The sequence below is a fragment of the Wickerhamomyces ciferrii genome, contig 00060 (genome assembly GCF_000313485.1).
Source record: "Wickerhamomyces ciferrii WGS project CAIF00000000 data, strain NRRL Y-1031 F-60-10, contig 00060, whole genome shotgun sequence".
Classification (NCBI taxonomy): domain Eukaryota; kingdom Fungi; phylum Ascomycota; class Saccharomycetes; order Phaffomycetales; family Wickerhamomycetaceae; genus Hansenula; species Hansenula ciferrii.
In genome coordinates this window covers 1-23,478 of record NW_011887680.1, presented here as the reverse complement: position 1 = coordinate 23,478, position 23,478 = coordinate 1, and the positions used below count along the sequence as shown (strand labels likewise).

The following is a 23,478-nucleotide window of genomic DNA, read 5'->3' as shown; positions in this document are numbered from 1 at the left end:
CGTGATTTATAATAAACTGGGGAAATGATTCGTATTATTATATTGAAATAGAGCCCTTTGTAAATCGCCGTGTTTAGTGTGTATTGTAAGGTTAGTTGATCATAGTGTGTTAACAATAAGTAAATCATCTGTCAAGTATCATCTAATCTCATAAACTATATAAATACTGTATCATGCACCACTTTAATTCTAGTTCCAATCTAAGTCATTTACTTCATTTCAAAGCATATAATCATATAATAATCGCTGGACATCCTGTCAAACAAATACTTTAAACTCAATATAACCGTATACCCTTTAATACTGCAATACACTTTATCTGCAACTAGATTAAAGTACAAAACTTATATAACCTTATGAAAATCATCGATAATCATTTCATCCGAGAAGATTATACTAATTTGGGGTAATTCGGTTATTAAAATAAACCTTTAATTTACTATACTTTTGTTTAATAGCTGTATAAGTAATCATATGTAAATGGTGATAAATTACCCCAAGTTTAATACAATTTAGATGGTAATCTGTAATTCCTTAAACCCTTAAAATCCCTTCAAATTAAAACTTTAAACCATTTTAAGCAATTAAGATCGTTAAAAAGTAATAATGATTGTACTAATTAAGTACAAAGTTAATCATTGACAGTTGAAATTTGCTTAACTTTAATTGTATAATAAATAAATATATAAATCAATATTTCCTGATATTGATCTTGATATTATCCACTAATCTTTATATCAGTACAATAAAACAACATTTCAAAATGTCCTCAAGTTTAATTGCAGCTTTTAAATCTTCAACAAATGGTGCAGCAGATGGTACAGGAGTTACAATCCTTGTTAAGCGAGCCCAAGGACTCCTTGGTAAAAAATTACCAAGTTGGATTGTTGATTATACTTTAGGTCAACAAATGGCAATATTTGGTGATTATCCAACATCAAAAGATATTGCACCTTCAGCAATTTTTCTTGTTGTTTTTTTAATTTTTTGTTTGGCTCATCTTTATATATTCACTAGGAATATGGCTAGAGGTCATAAATTTTGGTTAAGTTTGGGATTTGCATTTTATTCATTTATGAGATTCTTGGGGTATACCCTGAGAATTGTTTGGGCTAAAGATATTTTAAAAATGAAATCTGGTATGGCTAGTGAAGTTTTCCTTATAATTCCAATTGTTTTATTAGCTGGTTTAAATTTAATCCTTGCACAAAGAATTTTCACATGGAGACATCCTCATTTAGGTTCAACAAAATTTTTTTGGTTTAATATGTATTTAGTTTATATTGTTGTTACTGGAGTTGTTGTTATGGCTATAATTGGACAATGTATTCCATATTTATATTTCCTTTCAGAACATCGTTTCAAGATGTGTAAACAAGTTATGCAAGCTGGTTCTGTTTTATGTGTTTTGTTTGTTTCATTAGCTGCTGTTTTGGTATTAGCTGCTTTTTTAATTCCATCAACTTCAAAAGATCAAACTGTTTGGATTTATCAACCTTATTGGATTGAATCTTTTTCAATTTGGTATTTTGTACCAAAAAATTCTGCTAGGGAGGCTGAATCAAGTTTTAAACAACGTGATTCAAATGCATTTGGTGCACATCGTATAATTGCTTCAACTCATATTCCAGGTCCTGGTGTAACAAGAGGTCGTTTAAATTCAACAACAGCAACAACTGATAACGACATCAAAAGAATTAATTCAGTTCAACAATGTCGGGGAGAAAATTTAAAACATAATCATTCAATTTTAATTATTTCATTAACAACATTAATTTTATTTATTTCATCAATGTTTAGATGTGTTTCATGTTTTTTAGAACATCAAAAAGTTTCACAATCTTGGATTTTTAAACCTGTTGTTATGTATATAATGCTTGGATTATTAGAAACTTTAGTTAATGTATTATATTTAACTGGACGTGTTGATTTAAGATTTTATAGACCTGATAAATTGAGTTCTAAGCATAGAGGTGTTGTTGGTGATGAACAAAGTACTGTTGGGAATGGATATTATAATGATGGAGAAAAACATCAAGCTGTTCATCAAGATCATAATAGTTCAGAAAGTGTTTGATGGGCTGTGATCCATGTTTAATTGACAATTCATCTTTTTATAATTTGAAAAAATGGTTTGAATAACATGTTTATAATTCTTGCTTATATGTCTTAATTTAATAATTTTGATTTTGAAATGATTGTAATAGCTCTAATACCAATGTATTTTAATGATATATCATAACTTAAGCAGCTATTCTTGTGAATTAGATTAATGAAAGCACCATGAACCATCAATTATCAAATCACCTAGCCACTAATTTCATATTCATTCTATACTCAATTCAATAACTTGTCAATAATTTGTTAATTGACAATGTTCAATCACCTTATAAAACAAGACGTATTGTATTAAAATGATTATCACCGGTGCTCACACTTACACAGTGTCTCTCCTTATTCCCAGTGCTGATGATTACACATATATACTGTTTATAATCTTGGTTCACTTCTTTAATTCAACAATCTTTTGATTCTCTTCATGATCGGTTGAAATATTCTTTTGATGGTTCTGATCATATAACAATTCTCAATGTTGAATTAAAACTTATATGATAAACGATGTTTTATCACATATGACTATAAGTTAGTACTATAATCAATTAGAAACCATTCAATTAGTGATAACCATGATACTTACTAGTTGAATATGATAAGAACAAGTTATTGAATTCCACTCTTTCTGGTAAAACAGTCCTAATTTCAAACGCCTGAATATCAAAAGATAATGCACCTCTTATATTTATGTATCTGTACTGATTGTTGATCGCATATGTTAACAATCAAAATTGATATCAGTTCGCATATAATAACTCTCGGTATAAATATAATTGATAATCTCCTCATTGATTAATATGATAATCTGTAATTAGAAGTTTACCTTACTGATACATTGATTGAAAGTAAAAAGATATCTAGCTGATATTGCTAAACCAATCCTTTAGATATCTTTACCGTCATATTAAATTAATGGAATCATGTTCAGTCTTTTAAATTCCTTCATTGCTTGGTATATTACAATATGATTTTAAAACTAAATTATGAATAAGTTATATCACTAGGTGATCATGATCGCTAGGATTTGAACAATAATTCTTAAATATACATTAAGAGATTAAAATGTACTGATATTTCATTTCAGATGGTAAGCTGCTAAGCGCCAGCTTGGTCTAGGAAGAATCTGATTCACTTCAAGTAGATACTGCAATTCAATATCATGATATATACAAATATATAGAAATACACTAATATAATATAATAATAAATATCAATTGTGTATTGTAATAAATAGTAATAAATAAGTAATAAATAGTAATAAATAAATCATTCAACGATAATTAAATATTCTAACAGGATAATTTTCAGGATACATCCCATGTTCATCTTGATTAACCAAATGAACAGATCTTTTCTGAGTAATACCTAAACTAGGAGCCACAATAACCCCATTATCACCCAAGACTTGTTTATCAATAATCCCTTGATTAATAGTTTTCAAAGAATTTGATAAATAATTTTCCCTATTTGAAGGATCTTGCACTAAAGCTAATTCTTTTAAACCTTTTTCACCAATTGAAACTCTTGGTTCCACAGAATTTCCAATTTTTAATAAACCAGAAATTTTAAATTGATCAAATGAACTTAACTGGGGATAATTTCTTCTTGAATCTCTATTAAAATAAGTATTTTCCACGATATCACCAGCTGGAATTGAATGAGGGTCTTCATAATATTTACCATTAGGAGATTGACCTGGTGGTGGTGATCTATATAATGGTATAACAGGATTACCTGTGGAACGATTTGGTACAATTACAAGTAATTGTCTAATTTTTTCCCATATACCCCTTGAACCTTGGGTGTATTTCTGGATATAATCTGTTAGTATAGTGATAGTCAAAGAGTAAATGATGATTTACTCACTTTATAGACTGGAACAGGACCACCAGACATGATTAGTAGTAGTTTGTTGATGTTGTTGTTGATTGTTGTTTGTTGATGATTGTATGAGATTGTAATTTTTATGGGGTTGTTGATTTTGATGATTGTTGACTTTTCGAGAATTTTCAACTACTAAGCAAATACAATACAAAAACATGAAAGTATAACAACAATCAACAATCAACAACTACAATCATTATATTGATAATCAATCATGTCCACACTTCAATCAAAACAATCACAACAAAATCAAATCAAAGATTTCTATAAAGAATATAAATATATACTACAATTCTTATGTCTAATACTATTATTGAAATTTATAATAAATAATGATAATTTAATCATAAAGATAAGGACATTGATATCATTCTTTAAATCATTGATAACGGGTAATCAAGATGGTAATACAAATATATTTGATTCTATTCAATTTGAATATGATGTTGATTTAAATAAAACTCCAATGGTTTTCATAGGATTGTTAATGTTGATATTTGTGATATTGTTGGTATGAGAAATAACAAGGATTATAATATAATGATACGATTATAACATACTCAATAGATTTATCAATAGATTTATCAATAGATTTATCAATTAATATTATGTGTTTAATGATTTAATGAACAATAATTGTATTACTATTATATTATATGAAGTTAATCAAAAATCATCGTATAAACTTGGTTTAAATTGGGAAAAAGTCCAAATAATTCAAATAAATAAATTCAATAATAACATGAACATTTAAATAATAACATAATTACCAATGTTTAAATAATTAACTTCAATTGCTATTAATTCCTCGGTTAAATGATGATTCCGATTCTGTTAAAAAGTCGGTATAGAATTTTAGATTTCCAGAACGTTTTTTTTAAAATTTAGTTCAATCTGAAATTTGTAAACTATTAAACAAATCAAAGATATACACAGTCAATATCATATCATATTAATACCAAGATTCAAGATCATAATGACACATCCATTATCCAAAATAAATAGACTTAATCATAAATCATATCTATTCTTTAATCTAATTGGTTTAACTATAACTTCATTAGCACTAAATGCAATTTTTTCATTACCTTTACCAAAAGAATTAGAATCTGCAGGTCATTTCCAATTCTTAACAAATTTATCATTAATCTTCACCATAATAACTATATTATCAAATATAATAACTGTTATTTATCCAAATAGTTTGATATTAGGGTTGAATATTTATTTAAATGCTATAACAATCATCTTGGAAACTTTAGTTGCTTTAATTTATTGGATTTTAAGAATTTTTTTCATTTATTTAATTATACCTAAAGGTGTTAAACCTGAAAATTTCATACCATTATATATTGATATGAGTATTCATCTTTTCCCAATTACTTTTTTATCAATTGATTATTATTTAATTAAATTTAAAAATTTTAATATTAATTCCAAGATTGTCTTTGGGTTAGTTATTGGATTAACTTCATCTTATTGGATTTTATTGGAAAGTTTGATTAAACCACCTGCTTCATATCCTTATCCTTTCTTGAATGTGGATACCAAGGAAAGAGTTATCATATTTGTTATTGTTGGTGTTTTTGGATTTTTATTTTATCAAATTTCAAATAATTTACATAAACCTATTCAATCTTTAATTTATGGTAAACAAGTGGAAGAAAAAACAAAAAACAATTAGATTATAGATCTAGATATTAGCTATACAATAGAATATATTTATACAATTATTATCATATACTATGTTCATTATTTGTAGGTAAAATATGAGTTCTTATTATGAGTCTGTGTCCCATACCGATACTCATTTCTAAATATTTAAACGATGGGAAATAATCCAAATTGTTTTTTACTCAACAATAACAAACAATCAACAATTACAACTATTTAACAATCATATTATAATAAAGAATTGATCCAGCCATGTCTCAAGACGTTCTCAAAGAATCAGACGTTAGCTCACCTTTATACGATATTTATAACAAGAATGATATTGATCAAGATAATAATGATAATGAAATTTATGATTCATTAAATTCAAATATTGCTAAAAATCAAAGCAAATTACAAAATGAAATTTCACATAACAAGCCAAATCATTTATCTTTTACCAAAATCATCATTTCATTATTTATTTTAAGTATTTCAGGAATTTTATATAATCAATTAGGTCAACATATTCATGATAATCATATCCTTGTTCCAGAATTAGCTTCAAAACCTTTAGAAATTGGTATTAAAATAGGTAATGCCCTTGTTTTCCATGATTCAGTTCCAAAATGGGTTATTTATTCAATTGAGGGAATCATATTTGGTTTAATTCAACCTTTAATTGATTATATCTTTAATTTAAAATCTGGGAAAATTCAAACAAAAATTGATTCAAATTCAATTATTAGAGCTTCAGTTGCATTCTTAGGTGTTTCATTTGCAGTGAGAAAAATTGAATGGAATTCATCAATTCAAGCTTCAATTGCATGGTCATTATTAAGTCCATGTTTATGGTTATTATTAGATGGTACTTTATCAGGATTTTTAACAAGTGTTACAATTGCTTCAATTGCAAGTTTTTCTGTTGTTGTATTGGAAGGTTTACCAAAAAATTGGAATCAAGATTATGAATTTAGTGCAATAATGTTATGGTTAGGAAATTTTTTCTTTTTTGGTTTAATTATATTTGGTAAAATTGGAAGATATTTATTTCAATAGAAATCGATAAAGGAGATTCAATTGTATACTACAGTGATTTATATAAATATAAATTTAATGATCAATATATGATATAATGACATAATATTTAAAATATGTAAAGCACCCATCCCCTTATATAACATATAACATTGTAAAAAAAAGTTGTTAAAAATTGTTAAAAAAGTAAAAAAAAAAGAATATAACGATAATAAAACATGCAAAGAAACCAATTGAACCCCCTAGCTATTCATCCACTTAAACCACCAGCTAAACTAAACCACCTAGGTCCTTCCTTCATTTCTCATCTAATTTTGCTTCATTTTCTAATGATGATTTACCAGGACTTGTACCACTAACAGAATTTCTATTAATTCTTAAAATTTCTTGAGGATTTAAATGTTTATTTGATAATTTTGTATTTATATCTTTAACACCAGCTTGATTTAAAGCATAATCACCAGAATCAAAATATTTACGTTCTTGTAATTTATTTGTTAAAACTTCATTTTTTGTTGGTAATTTACCATATAATTTATATAATTTTAATTCTTGTGGTGATAATTTTGATTCGTCAATGTTGGACATGATTGTTGATTGTTTCAATTGATACTTTAATTGATATTTAATTGATGTTTTAATTGAATTGATGTCAATTGAATTAAAGTCATACTTAATTTATTACAATGGCAAATGATCATGATCAAAACTAGGAGGGTAACCCAGATGTTTTCGCGAACATATAAAGGCTATATAACACTCCAATATTATACAATTAAATATCAAAAAAATTCATTAAATTCATTAATTTATATACAAGTTCTAGTCTATATTATACTCTTTTGATTGGTCTATTGTTTCTTCTCTGTATCAATATCAGGTAAAGGATCCATTTCTTTCAAAGTTTTAGTATTCTCAATGAAAATTTCCCATCTACTTAATCTTGGAATTTTTAACCATTCTTCAAATTCTTTAACAACTTTATCACATTCATAATTTAAATTAAAATCTTCATGTGTTTGTACTAATGTTTCTCTATTAAAATCTTTATGTACCGTAAGGACTCTCATCATTTGTGTTACAAGATATTTCCATGCACGATCTATTGTATCTTCACCTTGTTCTTGTAATCTTGTATCTTGAGATTCTTGAATTGGATCTTTTGGTGTGAATGGATCCATTGATGATTCACTTGAATTTAAATTTGGTTGGGATTTTTTCATTTCAATAAATGCATTATAATATTTATCATTATTACTAATAATTGAATATCTTGATTGATGATGTAAAGTTGGATAAATTTTAAAAATATTTGAATCATATTTTAATTTATTACATATTTTCTTGATTTTTGATCTTGTACTTTTATGTGGTGAAATTCTATGAACTTTACCCATATATTGTATAACACAAATAGTTCCATAAAAATCATTATTTCTTATAAAACAATCAATAATATCATTATATAATTTTGATGTTGGTACTGTATTATCATTAATCATCTTCATAAATAAAAATCTTAAATCTGGTATATTTGATGAATTACCACGTTTATTTTCAATTAAAATTTTTCTAATAATTCTCCAAATTTGTTGATAAATTCCTAAAAATGAATAATCAGTTTTATTAACCATTGTATAATGGATATTATTTAATAAAATTTCATCAATGATTAATAAAGCTTCACCTAATTCATTATTCATGTATAATGATTTTAATATAGTACTTAAAATAACTGGATGATTTTCAAATCCAGATTTATCAATTCTTTCCAAAATTTTATTAAATTCTTCAGGATTTTTACGTGTTGAAAAATATTTTAAATATAATGAATAAATCTTTGGTGTAACTGGTGGGATTAATCTTTCTTCAATTTTAAAAGGTTCAATTTCTCCCTTATTTTCTATTTCATTTAAAATGTTTGAATGTGAGTCTTCTAATGCTGTTAATACTCTATATGCACGTTCTGTTTCTTTTCTTTTCATTAATGCCATAATTAAAGCAATATAATGTTCCTCTGTTGGAGTTTGTTTATTCTTGATCAAATTTTCAATTATGTATGTAATAGAAACAAATCCACCTGTAAATGCTAATTCTTGCAAAAAAGATTGTAAAAATTGTTCTTGTTTAACAATTTCAGGGTTTTTAGATTGATAATCATCAACATATTTTAATAATTGCTTTTCTGCAGATTTTTTAGATAAATTTTCTAAAGTTGGTCTAATTTTGGATGATAATTCCCATTTAAATGAAATTAATAATTCTTGTAAATCTTTAACACTTGTAAATGGTTGTTTTAAATAAAATTCAATCATCTCAGGGACTATATCATTTAATTGCTTATTGGATAAATATAATTGTAAAATTAGTAAATATTGACCAGAAGTAACTTGACCAAATTGTCCCAAATATTCTAATTTTTCTTGTTCTGAAGCTTCAACATATTTCCCCATTAATTTTGAAGATTTTTTATCTTGATTAAAACCTTTTTCTTTAATTAAATTTTCAAATTCTAATCTCCAATGTTCTAATCTTTCAAAATTTTCACTTTGTAAATATCTTTGAATTAGAGAGATATAAATATCATTATGAATAAATTTTACTTTAAATTTTTTCTTCAATTCTTGAATTAAATTTTCAGCTTCATACATATTACCTGCACTAATCCAAAGTAAAATTTTTAATTTATACCAAATTTTTAAATCATTATCAAATTGGTTTAATAAATTTAAAGCTTCTTGAATTTGTTGATTCATAATACATGCAATAATATAAGATGCAACTCTATCTAATCTCATATTTTCAAATTTCGTTAAACGATATAATAAATTCCCAGAAATATATAATGCCTTCATTCTTAATTGAGGATCTTCAGTAATTGGTAATATTATTTCAAATAATTTATTTAATTCCTCAGATGAAACTCTTAATAATTGATCATTTTGTTCTAAATCTGCTAAAATTTCTAAAACTGCATTTAGTGCTTTGAAACGAATATTTTGAGGATATATACCCATGTTTTTATAAACGATTTTTTCCATTATATGCATAAATTCTTCTTCACTTTGAGTATCATTTGAATTTTCCAAATATTCATTTGTTATTTCATCTTTATTGGGTGATTTAACTTCCCTTTCAGCTTCCCCAAGGAAAAATTGGAAATTTTTAATTCTAACTAAATTTGAATCTTCAATTGATTGCACAGATCCATGATGTTTTTTATAACGTTGATAAGATTTTGTACCAAATTTAAAAGTATTTAATAAATCAGATCTTTGTCTTTCCTTTTCCTCGCGTGTATTGATTAAACCTTTTTGTTTCATTTCATTGGCATACATCTTGGAACTAATTTCACGAGCTTTATCCAAATGAATATTTTTCCTTCTTCTTAACTCTTCATCAATTTTCCCAAATGATTGTGTAACAGATTTAGCATATCTCTTGGGGTATGATGGAGATTTAACTCTTGTAGTTAACAATGGAGTTCTCCTTATATGATTTTTACCCTTTGGTCTAGCTCTAATTAATGGTATGTAATATTGTTTCTTTAGAGGGAACCGTAAACGAGCTGTTGAGGGAAGGACGGTGGCAGCAGCTTGTGATACCTGGGAGGCAGCTTTACCAGCCATAGCAGCAGCACCAGCAGACATGATCTGGTTCCTTTGTAGAGCTTGGTGGTGGTTTTGATCTTGTTTTAATTTTTGTTTACTGTTAATAATTTTTTTTCTGATGGTATACCCGCGAATCTATAAAGGCAAAAATTTATTTAATTTAATCCTCAACTCTTGAACTCTTGAACTCTTTAACTCTTTAGGGTTTATAAAGTGCTCGTGCATTTTCCATTATATTTGGTTCTCACCTTCTATCGTTCTGTTGTTTGTGCTCATATATCGAGTTGTAAAACGTTGAGCTACCTTTCTGATTCTATTTAAACTAGTGTTCTGTTCCACTGATTGGTGTGTCTATTGGCTTATCATTTTTTAATGATCTCATGATTCAGTGACCAATTATCTGATGAATGGTCAAAAATCTGGTTTATTATTAAAGGATCGATTATTCCTGTGAAACTATATTTATTTTGTTGTTGATTGATTACAATATCTAACACAAATGAAGTATAAGTTTCATCATTTTTGATATTTAATATACATTGCTTATCTGCTTTGATTAATGAGTATTATGTAGTTGGTCGTATGAAATTACACTTTACATTAAAAAAATTTATATCAAAATCATCAATTTATAAGTTGTATATACTAGTTTACTCTTCCTCTTCATATTCACCATTAATATTCATAGTATTCTTAGTAGAAGTAGTACAATAATCATGATAATATCCTAAAACATCTTCATCATTAACTTTAATTTCACCATCTCCAATATTATTATATTGAGAAACAGATTTATGTCTCCCAATAACAACAGTCATACCAGCTGGATAAATTTTCAAATCAACTTTATGATAAGTTTCTTCATTTCTTATTAGAATATTGAATAAAGAATTTGCAACACGTTCACCCTGGTGATATGCACCACCTGCAGTTTTAATAATTGGTAAATTAACAACATCACCAATGGCAAATATATTCTTGAGGCCTTTCACTAATAAAGTTTCTTCAACTTTTATTTCACCTTTTGGTAATTCAACTTTATCTTGGAAAACAGGTAAAAAAGGTTGAATATTATTTGAATGGAAATTACACCAAAAATTTAATTCTGATTTTATGACATCACCTGTAGTAGTAATTAAATCACCATTTTCTTCTTCTTTTGCAATTCTTGTATTTAACTTCAAATCAATATTTAAATCTCTAATATGTTTTTCCACACTAACTTTAAAATTTTTAGCAGCATAAACTTCAGGTGGGATATCAGGATGTGGATGAATTAAAATAACATTTTTTTCAGGCATTTCTGCTTTAATTTCACCTGCAATTTCTATACCAAGGGCACCTGCACCGATGATACTTATAGTTTTAGCTTTTTCAATTTTAGCAGTTGATGTACCCATTTCTTTAACAAATTGTTCTTGAGTAAAACCTTGAGGATCAAAAGGCCATGCTCTTTTTCTACCTGTTGAGAAAACGGTATAATCAAATGATAATTGTTTAAAATCTTCAGAACCGGTTAATTGATAATTTATTGAATTTTTATTAATGAATGAAACACATGAACCTTGAATATATGAAATTTTTAAAGTATCTGGTGATTTAATATTTGTTTTAGCTTTTAAGATTCTATTTTTCAAGATTGGATCAAGAGTTTCAACATGATTAAATTTTATATTATTATTTTCCACGTTTAAATAAGATTCAGCTGCAAATTTTGGATCAATAATAGCTAATGGTATCCCCAAAATATTAATAAACCCAGCTCTTGGATCTAATAAAATTAATTCAATTGGTTTTGTTGCATTATTTTCAATATATAGTGAAATAAATTTTTTTATTGATGCTAACCCACCATATGAACCACCAATAAATAAGATTCTTGTACCAAATTGAGTCATTATGAGTATACTTTTACTTCCTTAAAGATCAAAATCACTGATTGAAAAGATAAGTGGAATCAATCAATTTTTATACGGTTGAAAACTTGAAAGATGTATAAATGCCAATACTTTAATACCCAAAAGCTTATAACGGATTTTGGTTTCTTTTGGTATATGGTCCGTTTTCGCGTATACTGATTAAATAGATTAACACCCATAATAAAATACGAAGAGCTACAATGAATAGTACTAGATTTAGTTCAAGGATGTAACTATTGACTACGGTTTTAAGTCTTTGATTCAGTATGTGTTTCCTGTATATTGGGTGTATAATAGTACTAGTATCCCACTAATATTCCAATGTTTTAATAGCTTTGAATTTGTTATTTCCTCGGGAATTTTAAATTTTTTTTTCATATACGGAAACTGTTCCAAAAAGAGAATCTACTTCCTTTTGATTTTATATTAGATCAGAATATTGAACAATTGCTTAAGCGTGTTATTTTAATATTTAATATTGTTTTAGTATTTACTCTTTGTTGGTTCTTGAATGTCTAGTTCTGAATGTTCTGATGTTGAGTTGTTTGGTTGTATTTGGGTGTTTTATAATGGGTATTAATCTTATATAGATTGAAGCAATTTATAAACATATCCATGAATAGAAACCCCAATAATCAATAACGATATAATCAATCCAACATTTGGTATCAAATCCTTAGGTATGTAAACCCATGTAGAACTTATATCTTTAATCTTGTGTTAGTAATCTGCCTCAAAAGACGTACACACTATTGTTGATTATACTCACATATTTTAAAATCAACATTATGATTATTTGACATGAATTCTTGATCTTTGGTATAACAATCATATTTCAATTCCAAATAAAAGAAATTACCTTTATTTTCATTATCATCCTGATCTTTATAATCAAAATGAATTAAATCAATTGGATCCTGTTGTATATGTTAGTATAAATCATAGTTATAATTAAACAGATACATACCAATGCACTCCATGAGATCCTAGCATTGTATATACCAGGAACATCAGCTATTTGATACCATTGAACAACATGTTCTTGTGAATTAGGGGATGGGACTTCAATGGTGATCTCATTTATTTGATCAATTGTTATTAATGGATAAGTATCTAATGATGATGAGTTCTTGGGTATTTGGAAATAGAATGCTTCTGTGTTTGCATGGACTAATAGACTAAAGCAGAGGAATAGAATAAATTGTAACATATTTGAAAGAACACTTAGACCTGTGATGAATACCCTTCAATGTCGTTGATGATTTGTTTGATGATCTGTTGATGTTTTGTTTAACTACCCGCGAAATCTTTTGTCTTTTGTTTAAACAAGGACTTTACAAGATTTCAAATTCAACAACATTCTTCACCATCATCTTCACCATCAATAATCAATAACTCATATCATAATGCCTCTATTTGAACCACAAAGACCTAATACAACACAAAGACCTGACATGTCACAAGTTGAAGATGAACAAGTATCAAATTTCATTCAAAATTTCCTTAATAATACAGATCAAACAACTCGTGAAGAAATCTTGAGAGAATCATCAACAAGATTAAATAGAACAAATCAATCATTTCAATTTATTAAAAATTTAATTGATATAATTGGATTTGGATTATTTCCTATCCTTTTGGCAAGAATATTGAAAAAATTATTAAGTGCAGTTACATTTAGTCAAGATATTTTATTTGATATTTTTGAATTTTATAATAACACACAGGGAACCACAACTGATGGATTAATTTATAAATTTTGTAATATAATTATGTATGAATTTGGCTTAGCAAATTTAAACAATTGGACCAAGGTTTTAACTATAATGGTTTATACAAGTTACTCAATATTAGTTTCAAGTTATATGATTTTTACATTTACTTTTTATTTCTTATGTTTAGTGTTAACGACTACAAGAAGATGGAGTGAAATTGATAAATTTTTAATTGATGTTTTAAAAAATTCAAATGGTGTTTTTTCATAAGTTGTGTTTTATTATTCAATTGTTTTATGGAGTTATTTAGAGTTGTTTTAATATGGATAGTATTTATTTCAAGTTCTTGTAGGGTATTATATAATACTAAGCGATACCCAATTGATCAAAAACCCGCTAGCGAATTGTCAATATGTACATCAACATAAGCCATTACTTTCCATTAAATGATGTAAAGCCTCAAAAGATTCAAAAGATCATCAATATAACTACGCCGATGTTGAATAGTTGAATAACTCCGATAACAATAAAAGATAAGAGACTATATATAAAACATCATCAATCCTCAACAAATCCACCTTCAAAACAAACCAAAACGTCAAACATCAACAATCATGAAACTAAATTACTTATTAATACTATTCCATCTAAATTCAGTACTATGTCATCAACAACATGATCAACAACAACAACTTGAATCTCAACCTTCATTAGAAGAACTATGGGGTTCAGATTGGACATTTACAGGTCCATTATCATTCGCCAAACTACCATACAAAAAATGTCTAATAACCCCCAATGAATCATTTGATATCGGTATAATTGGTATGCCCTTTGATACAGCAGTCACATATAGACCAGGTGCCCGTTTTGGTCCAAGAGCTTTAAGAATAGCATCATCAAGACAATCAAAATCCCAGGGTTTTAATTTTAGAGCTGGTTTAAATCCATATGAATCATGGGCTAAAGTATTGGATTGTGGTGATGTTCCTATAACTCCAATGGATAATGAAGTTGCCTTGAGACAAATGGATGAAGGTTATAAAGAATTATTGAAAAGAGAGACTGAAAGTTCAGAGGGGGATCAAATACCAAGATTGATTATGCTTGGTGGTGATCATTCAATCTTGTTATCTTCTTTAAGAAATTTATATCAAAAATATGGGAAAATAAATGTTATTCATTTTGATTCTCATTTAGATACGTGGTCACCTAAAAAATATTCATCATATTGGAAATCTCAAGAATTTACACATGGTTCAATGCTTTGGATGGCAAATGAAGAAGGTTTAATTAATGATAAAAATGTTCATGTTGGTTTAAGATCAAGATTAACAGGATGGGAAGATTATAATGAAGATGATTCTCAAGGTTGGTTAAGAATTCATTCTGATGAAATCATGGAGCCAGCTGGTCTTCAACGCATAGCACAAAAGATTAAATCAAGATTACCCCATGATGAACCTGTGTATATAAGTGTTGATATTGATGTCTTAGATCCTTCAGTAGCACCTGCAACGGGGACAATTGAACCTGGTGGATTATTAACAAGAGAATTAATTTATTTAATTAGATCTTTAGAAGATTTTAATATTGTTGGAGCAGATTTAGTTGAAGTTAGTCCAAGTTATGATCATGCAGAAATTACTGCCACGGCAGGTTCACAAATTATTTATGAGATTTTAACAAATATGATTAAGAAAGGCCCATTGAATTTAATAAAGAAAGAAAAACAAAAAGATGATTTAGCTTATGGATTGAATCATTTTCAAGATGTATTGAATGATGGATTGAATCAGTTACAAAATGTGTTGAGTTAAGCTTAAATTATTACAATATAATTGGTCTGTTTTTGTTTATATGTTCATTAATTCATTAATTAAGTATTATGTATATACTCTATGTACTTTTTATATGCAAAAAATTCAAAATGCGTTGAATATCTAATGTTGATCTTCTTTTAATCTTGTCCTTGATATTCCTTTCAACCTAATAACTTTTCCCTTCAAGCTTCCTTTCATTTCAAGCATCCTTTTAACTCTGAAGTAATATTAATAATATATTCCAATTCTTCGCGTAACCGCTCAGAATTGCTTAATATCTCAAAATCATTCCACCATCATTCTCTAAAACTCTCAACAATTCAAAATTATCAATTTTAATCTCTTGAAAATTCAAAGAATAATTATAATTCAATTCATAATCATATCCACCTTTAGCAGGTTCTAATTCACCTTCTTGTAAACTATAACTCAACTTCAACCCATCTTTAACTTGTGATGCATGTGGTTTAAATTTATTTAATTTAAATCCAGTATCAAATGATTGAGAACCAATGATTAGGTTTAATGAAAGCTTTGTTGTTGTTTGATCCTCGTTTAGGACAAGATCTAAATGATTTTTTTGGTTTAATGAAACTGATGGTTTTGTATTGATATCCTTATGGAATAAATTTTCTTTATGATTTAAATTATTTATTTGAAAACTTGTATAATTTGAATGTACATCATATGAAATATTATAAAAATTCTTGATATTTGATTCTTTATTATTTGGACTGAATAATGATAGTAATAATGGAGTTTTAGTTAAATAATGTTGTAATTTTGATTGTATGATATATTGTGTCAAATTATAATGATGTTGATCAATATGGGAGACTTGTTGTAGATCTGATGATTGTGAAAGAATGTTTAGTTGTAATTCATGGGGTAGTGTAGAGTACATTGTGAAAGTGTCTATGGTATATGGTCTATTGAATACTATTGATACTATATACAAGATATAAAAGTATATAATTTCAAGGAATCTCAAAATATAAATAATTATCATGTTATTTATTATACGGTGATTTTCGGATAAAGTTATTGTTTTTCATCTTCAAAAGAAACGAGGGATTCTCCGGGATTGGAAAAGTCATGAAAAGCTTTAAAAGAAACAAATTAACCAGTAAAGAAAAGTTAATGAAATGAATGGGAATTAAAAGAAAAGACTGTTTAGATCAATAACCTACGATATAATAGATATACTAGATAATATATAGATATAATAAATAATATATTATACCATATGATATACTAGTTGATTGTATTTCTCTTCCCGACCTCCACCGTTGACTTGACTCATTGACTCATCTCTTCCGTTAGTGCTACTTTGACTTATTGCAAATTTTAACGAATACTTAATGCTCCGTACTTCGGTGTAGTAATCCACAATCCAAGAACACAAGAGTTATCCCGATACTGGACATTCACTTGCATGGTTTTTGATCTAAATGGTTTATCTTCTCAGTCTAAATTACCATGATGTTTATAAGCCTTATACACGCCGTACTTTATAGCCTATTGTATAAAGTTAATCTCAAGTATATCCGATTTGGAATGTGTCATATAAACAGCAATGGTAAAGTAAATAAACAAACAAATTAATGACTATTAATAGTAATGGTGATATAATATATAGCTGCTCTTATTCGATATAAACAAAAGTATTAGTAGTTTATATAATTCAATAGTTTATAGTAGTTAAGGGATCGATTATGTAATGATGAAATAATCAGTAGTATCTATACACTATTAATTATACAAGTTTACAAATTTGAATACTGACATAAATCATATTTGAGTAAAGCTATTTAAGTATTATACTAACAGCTAGAATATACACCACCAGGGTATATCTTATTGAAATTATAAGCTATAAAAACATGTACTATCCACCTACTTTTTAACTTTATCAGCACCATAAGCTTTAGTAACATATTGACCATCTAATAAAATAATATCTTGAGGTCTATAGTCTAATTTCCCAGTGAAATAACTAGTTAAAATATTCTTAACACCTAATGAATAACGAGCTTGTGCATCTAAATTAGATCCTGAAATATGTGGTGTCATTGCATTACCATCACCATAAACATTACTCATTGTTCTCCATGGATGATTTGCTGGTGGTGGTTGTGGATACCAAACATCACCACCATATCCACTTAATTTCCCACTTTTCAAAGCAGCTGCAACATCTTCTGGAACTGCAATTGCACCTCTTGCAGTATTAACTAAATAAGCACCATCTTTAAATTTTGATAATAATTCCTTGTTAATTAATCCTTTTGTACCACTATGTAATGGAGCATTAACAGTAACAATATCAGCTTTGGAGACTAATTCTTCAATTGAATCAATTCTTGTTGCATTAACTTTTGATCTTAATTCTTCACTTAATGGTTGATAATCATAATATAATAATTCTTTTGGTTTAAATGGAACTAATCTTTCCAAGATTTTATAACCAATTCTACCTGCACCAATTGTTGCTATAGTTTTACCTTCTAAATCATAAGCATCTCTTGAAATTCTTGCAATATCCCAATTATCACCTTTAATTGATTCATGAGCCGGGATAAAATTTTTAATCAATGATAAGATTGTTAATACCGCGTGTTCTGCAACTGATGTTGTATTTGAACCTGTAACTTCCAAAACACTAATTTTTCTACCAGATTTTTGAATATAATCTAAATCAATATGATCAGAACCAACACCTGCAGTAACTAATAATTTTAAATTCTTAGCAGATTCAATTCTTTTTTGATCAATATAAACTGGATTAAAAGGTGTTGAAATAACAATTTCTGCATCTTTAATATGTTCATCTATGGTGGAACCTTTATCACTTGTTGAAACTAATGAACGACCATTTTCTTCAAAGAATTTCTTGAGACCAAGGGCATTTTCTGCTGATCCTAATAATTTTGGTGTGTTATATTCACCACCTTTAAATAAAACTGAAAGAATTTTCTTTGACATGTTGTAGTATGACTATAATCAATTGAATTGATATGGATGTATTATAGCTATAGATGAAAAGGTTTACATTCAGGAATTCCAATGGGTTTATATAGATCTGATTTTTTATTACCCCTTGAATTAAACTTTATTTAACAACCACTAAAATTACAAAGCAAACATCTCCACGGATTAAAATATCCTTAAATTGATCAGTGTACTAATAATTTTATAATATGGGATCAATTCTCGGTACGCGATATTAATGTTATCCCATTTTTCACCTGGTTTTCTCAAATATTGTGTCATTGTTAATCAATTTATGGGGTAACTGAAAAGTATAATTTCATGGTAGTTTAGACCAGATCCATGGAAGTCAATTCATAACGAGAAACACGGATATTCAATGAAAAAACAGCAGAATATCATGAACAAATACCCGTGGAAGTAACTCAATTGTAACATATCTAATACACTGGTATGTAATTGATCAGTAGTAGTACGATTGTAGGAATCCTTTGTTTGCTTTCGGTTCACAAAGGTGCAATTGTTTTATAGGAGTGCGCGTATGTTTAGTGCAACATATACTCTACGGAACTGTCACAAGCTTCAATATTATTGGCTGGAATACCTATAAATCTATGATAAATATGTATAGACTATTACACTATGGTATATTAAATCTTTATTAATGACTCAAGTTACTACATTAGTTATCATATCGGTAAAGTTTAGTGGTTCATGTATTATTTTATACTCAATTGAAAGATTCTATTCCCTTTTATAAACATGAGATGCACTTGCTTGATCACTTGGGAAAACTAATAATTCTGCAATAACTGTATTTGGATTTCTTGTAGTTGCAAATACAATCAATTCTGCAATATCTTCTCCATATAATGGTTCACGACCTTTATAAACTGCATCTGCTTTTGATTGATCACCATAATTACGAACTGTGGAAAATTCTGTATTAACTGCACCTGGTTGAATTTCAATAACTCTAATTTTGGTATTAATTAATTCTTTTCTTAAAGATTCTGTAAATGCTCTTACGGCAAATTTTGATGCACAATAAATTGAACCACCTGGATAAGCATCTCTACCTGCAATTGAACCAATATTAACAATATCACCTGAATTTTTTTTTTGGAAAATTGGTAAAACTGCTTGAGTTATTGAAATTAACCCAAGGACATTTGTATCAAAAGTTTCATTAATATCTTTTTCATCAATTAAACCAACTTTTGCATTACCTAAAGCTTTACCTGCATTATTAACCAAAATATCAATATCTTGGAATTCAGTTGGTAATTCTGATAAAAATGGTTTAATTGAACCTTTAATACTAACATCTAATTTACCAATAAATGTTTTCAAAGTTGGATACTTGGTATTTAATTCATTTTTTAAACTTTCTAATTTTTCAATTCTTCTTGCAACTAAAATTAATTTTAAATTACCTTGAGATGCTTCTGCATATTCTAATGCTGTTGCTTTACCAATACCTGATGAAGCACCTGTAATGAAGACTGTTTTACCTGCAATTCTTTGTAAAGCTTTAGTTCCGTATGACATTATTAAAATCTATGTGTTTATATTATTCAATTGACTTTAAGTTAACAGTTGTTTAAAAAAGGATGTCAAGTATAAAAGATTTGATTTCAATGGAAATAAGGAGCCACAACTCCACAATAAAAATGAAAAAAACTGTCATGTGACGCGTCATGTGATACACAGGCGACAATATCCGTGGGTAATAATCATCATTAAAGTACTTTATTCTTACATTAATAGTTTAAACGATGATAATGTACTTGTATTCTGATGTCATTTGATAACACTTTATTCTACTTGCTATACGACACTCTATTTGACGGTTTTATTAAACGACAGTCATTCGTTTACCTTTAAAACATCAAAATGCACGTCAGTTTTTTTCAACAAAGTCAGGCCATTTTTACGGGAAGGAACAACATGAGATCAGAATTTGAACAACAACTAGGCTGGTTTAGTTTGAAAAGGCTGTAAAGGGAATGGGTAGCATGCTAGTATTACGCTTGTGCTTAGTAAAGCTAGGCTCGTGGACTTCAGTGCCACTATGAGATTTATCTTTCTAGGTCCATTTCGTTTATCGTATACCTCTCATTAAATCCATTGTCGTTTGGTTATACATGCAAATAACATCAGATAAAATTGTCACAAAATAACATGGTTCAATTTCAAGGTATTTTCCCTTAACTTGCATTAAACGAATGGGATCATTGAGATAGGAGAATGTTGTCATATAAATACAATTGATCTTCCCTCATAATGGAACAATCAATAAAATACATCAGAAATCAACATCTTTCATATACAACAGCATAATGTCACAAGTATTCCAGAATACTACAACGGTATTACCAGTATCTTCCACTTTTAAAGATGCAGTGGAATTAATCACTCAAACACAACCACAATTAAACATAATAGAACAATATTGGGCATCTTGGTATCATTATATGCAAAATGATATTTTAGCAACTGGTTTATTATTTTTTGTATTACATGAAGTTATGTATTTTGGTCGTTGTTTACCATGGTTTATTATTGATAAGATTCCATTTTTTAGAAAATGGAAAATTCAACCAACCAAAATCCCATCTGATAAAGAACAATGGGAATGTTTTAAATCTGTCTTATTACAACATTTCTTAGTTGAAGCTATACCAATTTGGACTTTCCATCCAATGTGTGAAAAATTAGGTATTTCAATTCAAGTTCCATTTCCTCATTATCTTACAATGTTGAGACAAATTACAATCTTCTTTGTATTGGAAGATATGTGGCATTATTGGGCTCATAGATTATTCCATTATGGAGTTTTCTATAAATATATTCATAAACAACATCATCGTTATGCTGCTCCATTTGGGTTAACAGCTGAATATGCTCATCCTGTTGAAGTCTTATCATTAGGTGTTGGTACTGTTGGAATGCCAATTGCTTGGGTTTATTTTACTGGTGATTTACATTTATTTACTTTATGTTGTTGGATTACTCTTAGATTATTTCAAGCTGTTGATTCACATTCTGGTTATGACTTCCCTTGGTCATTAAATAAATTCATCCCATTTTGGGCTGGTGCTGAACATCATGATTTACATCATCATTATTTCATTGGTAATTATGCTTCAAGTTTTAGATGGTGGGATTATACTTTAGATACTGAATCTGGTGGTGAAGCAAAAGTTAGTAGAGAGGAAAAAATGAAGAAAAAAGCTGAAAAAAAGGCAAAATAGATAAGCTGATTTAATAATAATATACTGATTATTATGTTTCTACTTAGCGCTCTGATAAAATATTTATATACATAGCATGGCTCTTTTTTAATGATTACATGAAGTTGAAATTAATATATTATGAAATGTAGGTTGATTTTTTGTATCTAAACTACATAAATCTTAAAGCATAGAATGTATTATTATTACCCATAAATATATATATATATCATATCTTTGAAAACACCACCATAAATACCATAAACATCTTATTATTAACCATATCAATTACCCTATATAAATAAATATCAAAACACAACCAAAAACAAACCAAAACATTAAACACAAGCTAATGTCTTTTACTTTGACCCAAAGCATAACCAGCACTAAAACTTAACCCAGCAACAATTGTTATGAAGACTATAGTATTTGAAAAATCATCTGAAGAATTATTATAATTTTGTGAATTGCCACTTCTTTTCCTTTTTTTAGATTTATAAATTGGCCCAGATGTTGAACTATCAGTTGAAATCATTGATGAGGAATTTGAAACATTCATAAATATCAATTGTTGTGAATTATCAGTTGTAGAATCTATTGGATGTTGTTGTTCTTTTGATAAAATTGTTGTTAATGAAGTATTCAAATCAAATGTGGGGGAACTAGTACTATGTCTATGCTTATCAAACCTGATACTATTTGGTTTATGATTATATACTTCATCTTCATTCATTTGTATTGTTTCACTATCATCATCTTTCTCTGACTCATTATTATCATCATCTTTTGGATCTTTATATTTATCTAATTCGATCCATGATTCTTGAATCTCTTCACTATCTAATCCAAATACATTAGATTCGTTCAAATCATGAGGTGTTGTGTTTAAATATCCTTCTCTATCAGCATTCTCACTCCATCTTCTTAATACAGAACCAGCGTATTTATCCATCATAACGTTCTTTGGTTGTCTTTCTGTTTCTTTGTTTTATAGTTTCTTATTGTTTTCTTTGTTTGTGATTGTTTTGACACCTTTTGATGAGTATAGAAATGGTTGGGCCAGGATAATCACCACAATAAAGTTGAATTAAACAAAGGCATTAAAAAGGTCATATTTTAGGCTGAAAATTACTTGAATAAAGTCATAAAAGCTGCATATACACTACTACAATAAATATATGCTTAAATTTATCAAAAAAAATTGGATTTTCAAAATTTCAGAAATTTTAGTTAATACTTAAAAGAGTTATGCATTGGTATAAATCTGTGAATTCTAAAAAATAAAAATTTCAATTACTGCTTTTTATGCCATATAACCTATTTTAAAGCAAAATATGGCGCATAAAATGTATTATAAAATGAAAAAATAACTATAGTGTTTATCAAAATCATTAATTATAACAGTTTTAATGAGATCTCTATTATGATTAATAATTCATTACATAATCAATATAGATAAAATAAACAATGTCATAATTATACTACATAGTTTT

The 23,478-nt window shown here is 27.7% G+C and overlaps 13 protein-coding genes across 13 annotated transcripts; 5 read left to right on the top strand and 8 right to left on the bottom strand.

The window, feature by feature from the left end:
- Positions 1-763: 763 nt before the first annotated feature.
- Positions 764-2,077, top strand: BN7_2535 (DUF3112 domain-containing protein; the record flags this gene model as incomplete). The annotated part of the gene is made up of 1 exon (XM_011276859.1): positions 764-2,077. The coding sequence occupies one exon, from the start codon at positions 764-766 to the stop codon at positions 2,075-2,077; it is 1,314 nt and encodes a 437-aa protein (XP_011275161.1).
- Positions 2,078-3,385: 1,308 nt separating this feature from the next.
- BN7_2534 (NADH-ubiquinone oxidoreductase 21.3 kDa subunit) lies at positions 3,386-4,011 on the bottom strand (the record flags this gene model as incomplete). Its single annotated transcript, XM_011276858.1, has 2 exons — positions 3,386-3,925; positions 3,991-4,011. The coding sequence occupies 2 exons, from the start codon at positions 4,009-4,011 to the stop codon at positions 3,386-3,388; spliced, it is 561 nt and encodes a 186-aa protein (XP_011275160.1).
- A 964-nt stretch (positions 4,012-4,975) lies between these two features.
- BN7_2533 (uncharacterized protein) lies at positions 4,976-5,683 on the top strand (the record flags this gene model as incomplete). The annotated part of the gene is made up of 1 exon (XM_011276857.1): positions 4,976-5,683. The coding sequence occupies one exon, from the start codon at positions 4,976-4,978 to the stop codon at positions 5,681-5,683; it is 708 nt and encodes a 235-aa protein (XP_011275159.1).
- A 242-nt stretch (positions 5,684-5,925) lies between these two features.
- BN7_2532 (uncharacterized protein) lies at positions 5,926-6,711 on the top strand (the record flags this gene model as incomplete). Its single annotated transcript, XM_011276856.1, has 1 exon — positions 5,926-6,711. One exon carries the CDS (start codon positions 5,926-5,928, stop codon positions 6,709-6,711), a length of 786 nt encoding a protein of 261 aa, XP_011275158.1.
- A 276-nt stretch (positions 6,712-6,987) lies between these two features.
- On the bottom strand, positions 6,988-7,278 carry IGO2 (phosphatase regulator; the record flags this gene model as incomplete). The annotated part of the gene is made up of 1 exon (XM_011276855.1): positions 6,988-7,278. The coding sequence occupies one exon, from the start codon at positions 7,276-7,278 to the stop codon at positions 6,988-6,990; it is 291 nt and encodes a 96-aa protein (XP_011275157.1).
- Positions 7,279-7,541: 263 nt separating this feature from the next.
- On the bottom strand, positions 7,542-10,340 carry BN7_2530 (uncharacterized protein; the record flags this gene model as incomplete). The annotated part of the gene is made up of 1 exon (XM_011276854.1): positions 7,542-10,340. The coding sequence occupies one exon, from the start codon at positions 10,338-10,340 to the stop codon at positions 7,542-7,544; it is 2,799 nt and encodes a 932-aa protein (XP_011275156.1).
- Positions 10,341-10,951: 611 nt separating this feature from the next.
- On the bottom strand, positions 10,952-12,199 carry BN7_2529 (uncharacterized protein; the record flags this gene model as incomplete). Its single annotated transcript, XM_011276853.1, has 1 exon — positions 10,952-12,199. The coding sequence occupies one exon, from the start codon at positions 12,197-12,199 to the stop codon at positions 10,952-10,954; it is 1,248 nt and encodes a 415-aa protein (XP_011275155.1).
- Positions 12,200-13,626: 1,427 nt separating this feature from the next.
- BN7_2528 (agmatinase) lies at positions 13,627-15,755 on the top strand (the record flags this gene model as incomplete). The annotated part of the gene is made up of 2 exons (XM_011276852.1): positions 13,627-13,981; positions 14,593-15,755. The coding sequence occupies 2 exons, from the start codon at positions 13,627-13,629 to the stop codon at positions 15,753-15,755; spliced, it is 1,518 nt and encodes a 505-aa protein (XP_011275154.1).
- A 274-nt stretch (positions 15,756-16,029) lies between these two features.
- BN7_2527 (uncharacterized protein) lies at positions 16,030-16,662 on the bottom strand (the record flags this gene model as incomplete). The annotated part of the gene is made up of 1 exon (XM_011276851.1): positions 16,030-16,662. One exon carries the CDS (start codon positions 16,660-16,662, stop codon positions 16,030-16,032), a length of 633 nt encoding a protein of 210 aa, XP_011275153.1.
- A 992-nt stretch (positions 16,663-17,654) lies between these two features.
- Positions 17,655-18,743, bottom strand: BN7_2526 (uncharacterized protein; the record flags this gene model as incomplete). The annotated part of the gene is made up of 1 exon (XM_011276850.1): positions 17,655-18,743. The coding sequence occupies one exon, from the start codon at positions 18,741-18,743 to the stop codon at positions 17,655-17,657; it is 1,089 nt and encodes a 362-aa protein (XP_011275152.1).
- A 750-nt stretch (positions 18,744-19,493) lies between these two features.
- Positions 19,494-20,300, bottom strand: ORA1 (oxidoreductase; the record flags this gene model as incomplete). The annotated part of the gene is made up of 1 exon (XM_011276849.1): positions 19,494-20,300. The coding sequence occupies one exon, from the start codon at positions 20,298-20,300 to the stop codon at positions 19,494-19,496; it is 807 nt and encodes a 268-aa protein (XP_011275151.1).
- Positions 20,301-21,091: 791 nt separating this feature from the next.
- On the top strand, positions 21,092-22,006 carry BN7_2524 (sterol desaturase family protein; the record flags this gene model as incomplete). Its single annotated transcript, XM_011276848.1, has 1 exon — positions 21,092-22,006. The coding sequence occupies one exon, from the start codon at positions 21,092-21,094 to the stop codon at positions 22,004-22,006; it is 915 nt and encodes a 304-aa protein (XP_011275150.1).
- A 328-nt stretch (positions 22,007-22,334) lies between these two features.
- Positions 22,335-22,940, bottom strand: BN7_2523 (uncharacterized protein; the record flags this gene model as incomplete). Its single annotated transcript, XM_011276847.1, has 1 exon — positions 22,335-22,940. The coding sequence occupies one exon, from the start codon at positions 22,938-22,940 to the stop codon at positions 22,335-22,337; it is 606 nt and encodes a 201-aa protein (XP_011275149.1).
- Between the last annotated feature and the right edge of the window lie 538 nt (positions 22,941-23,478).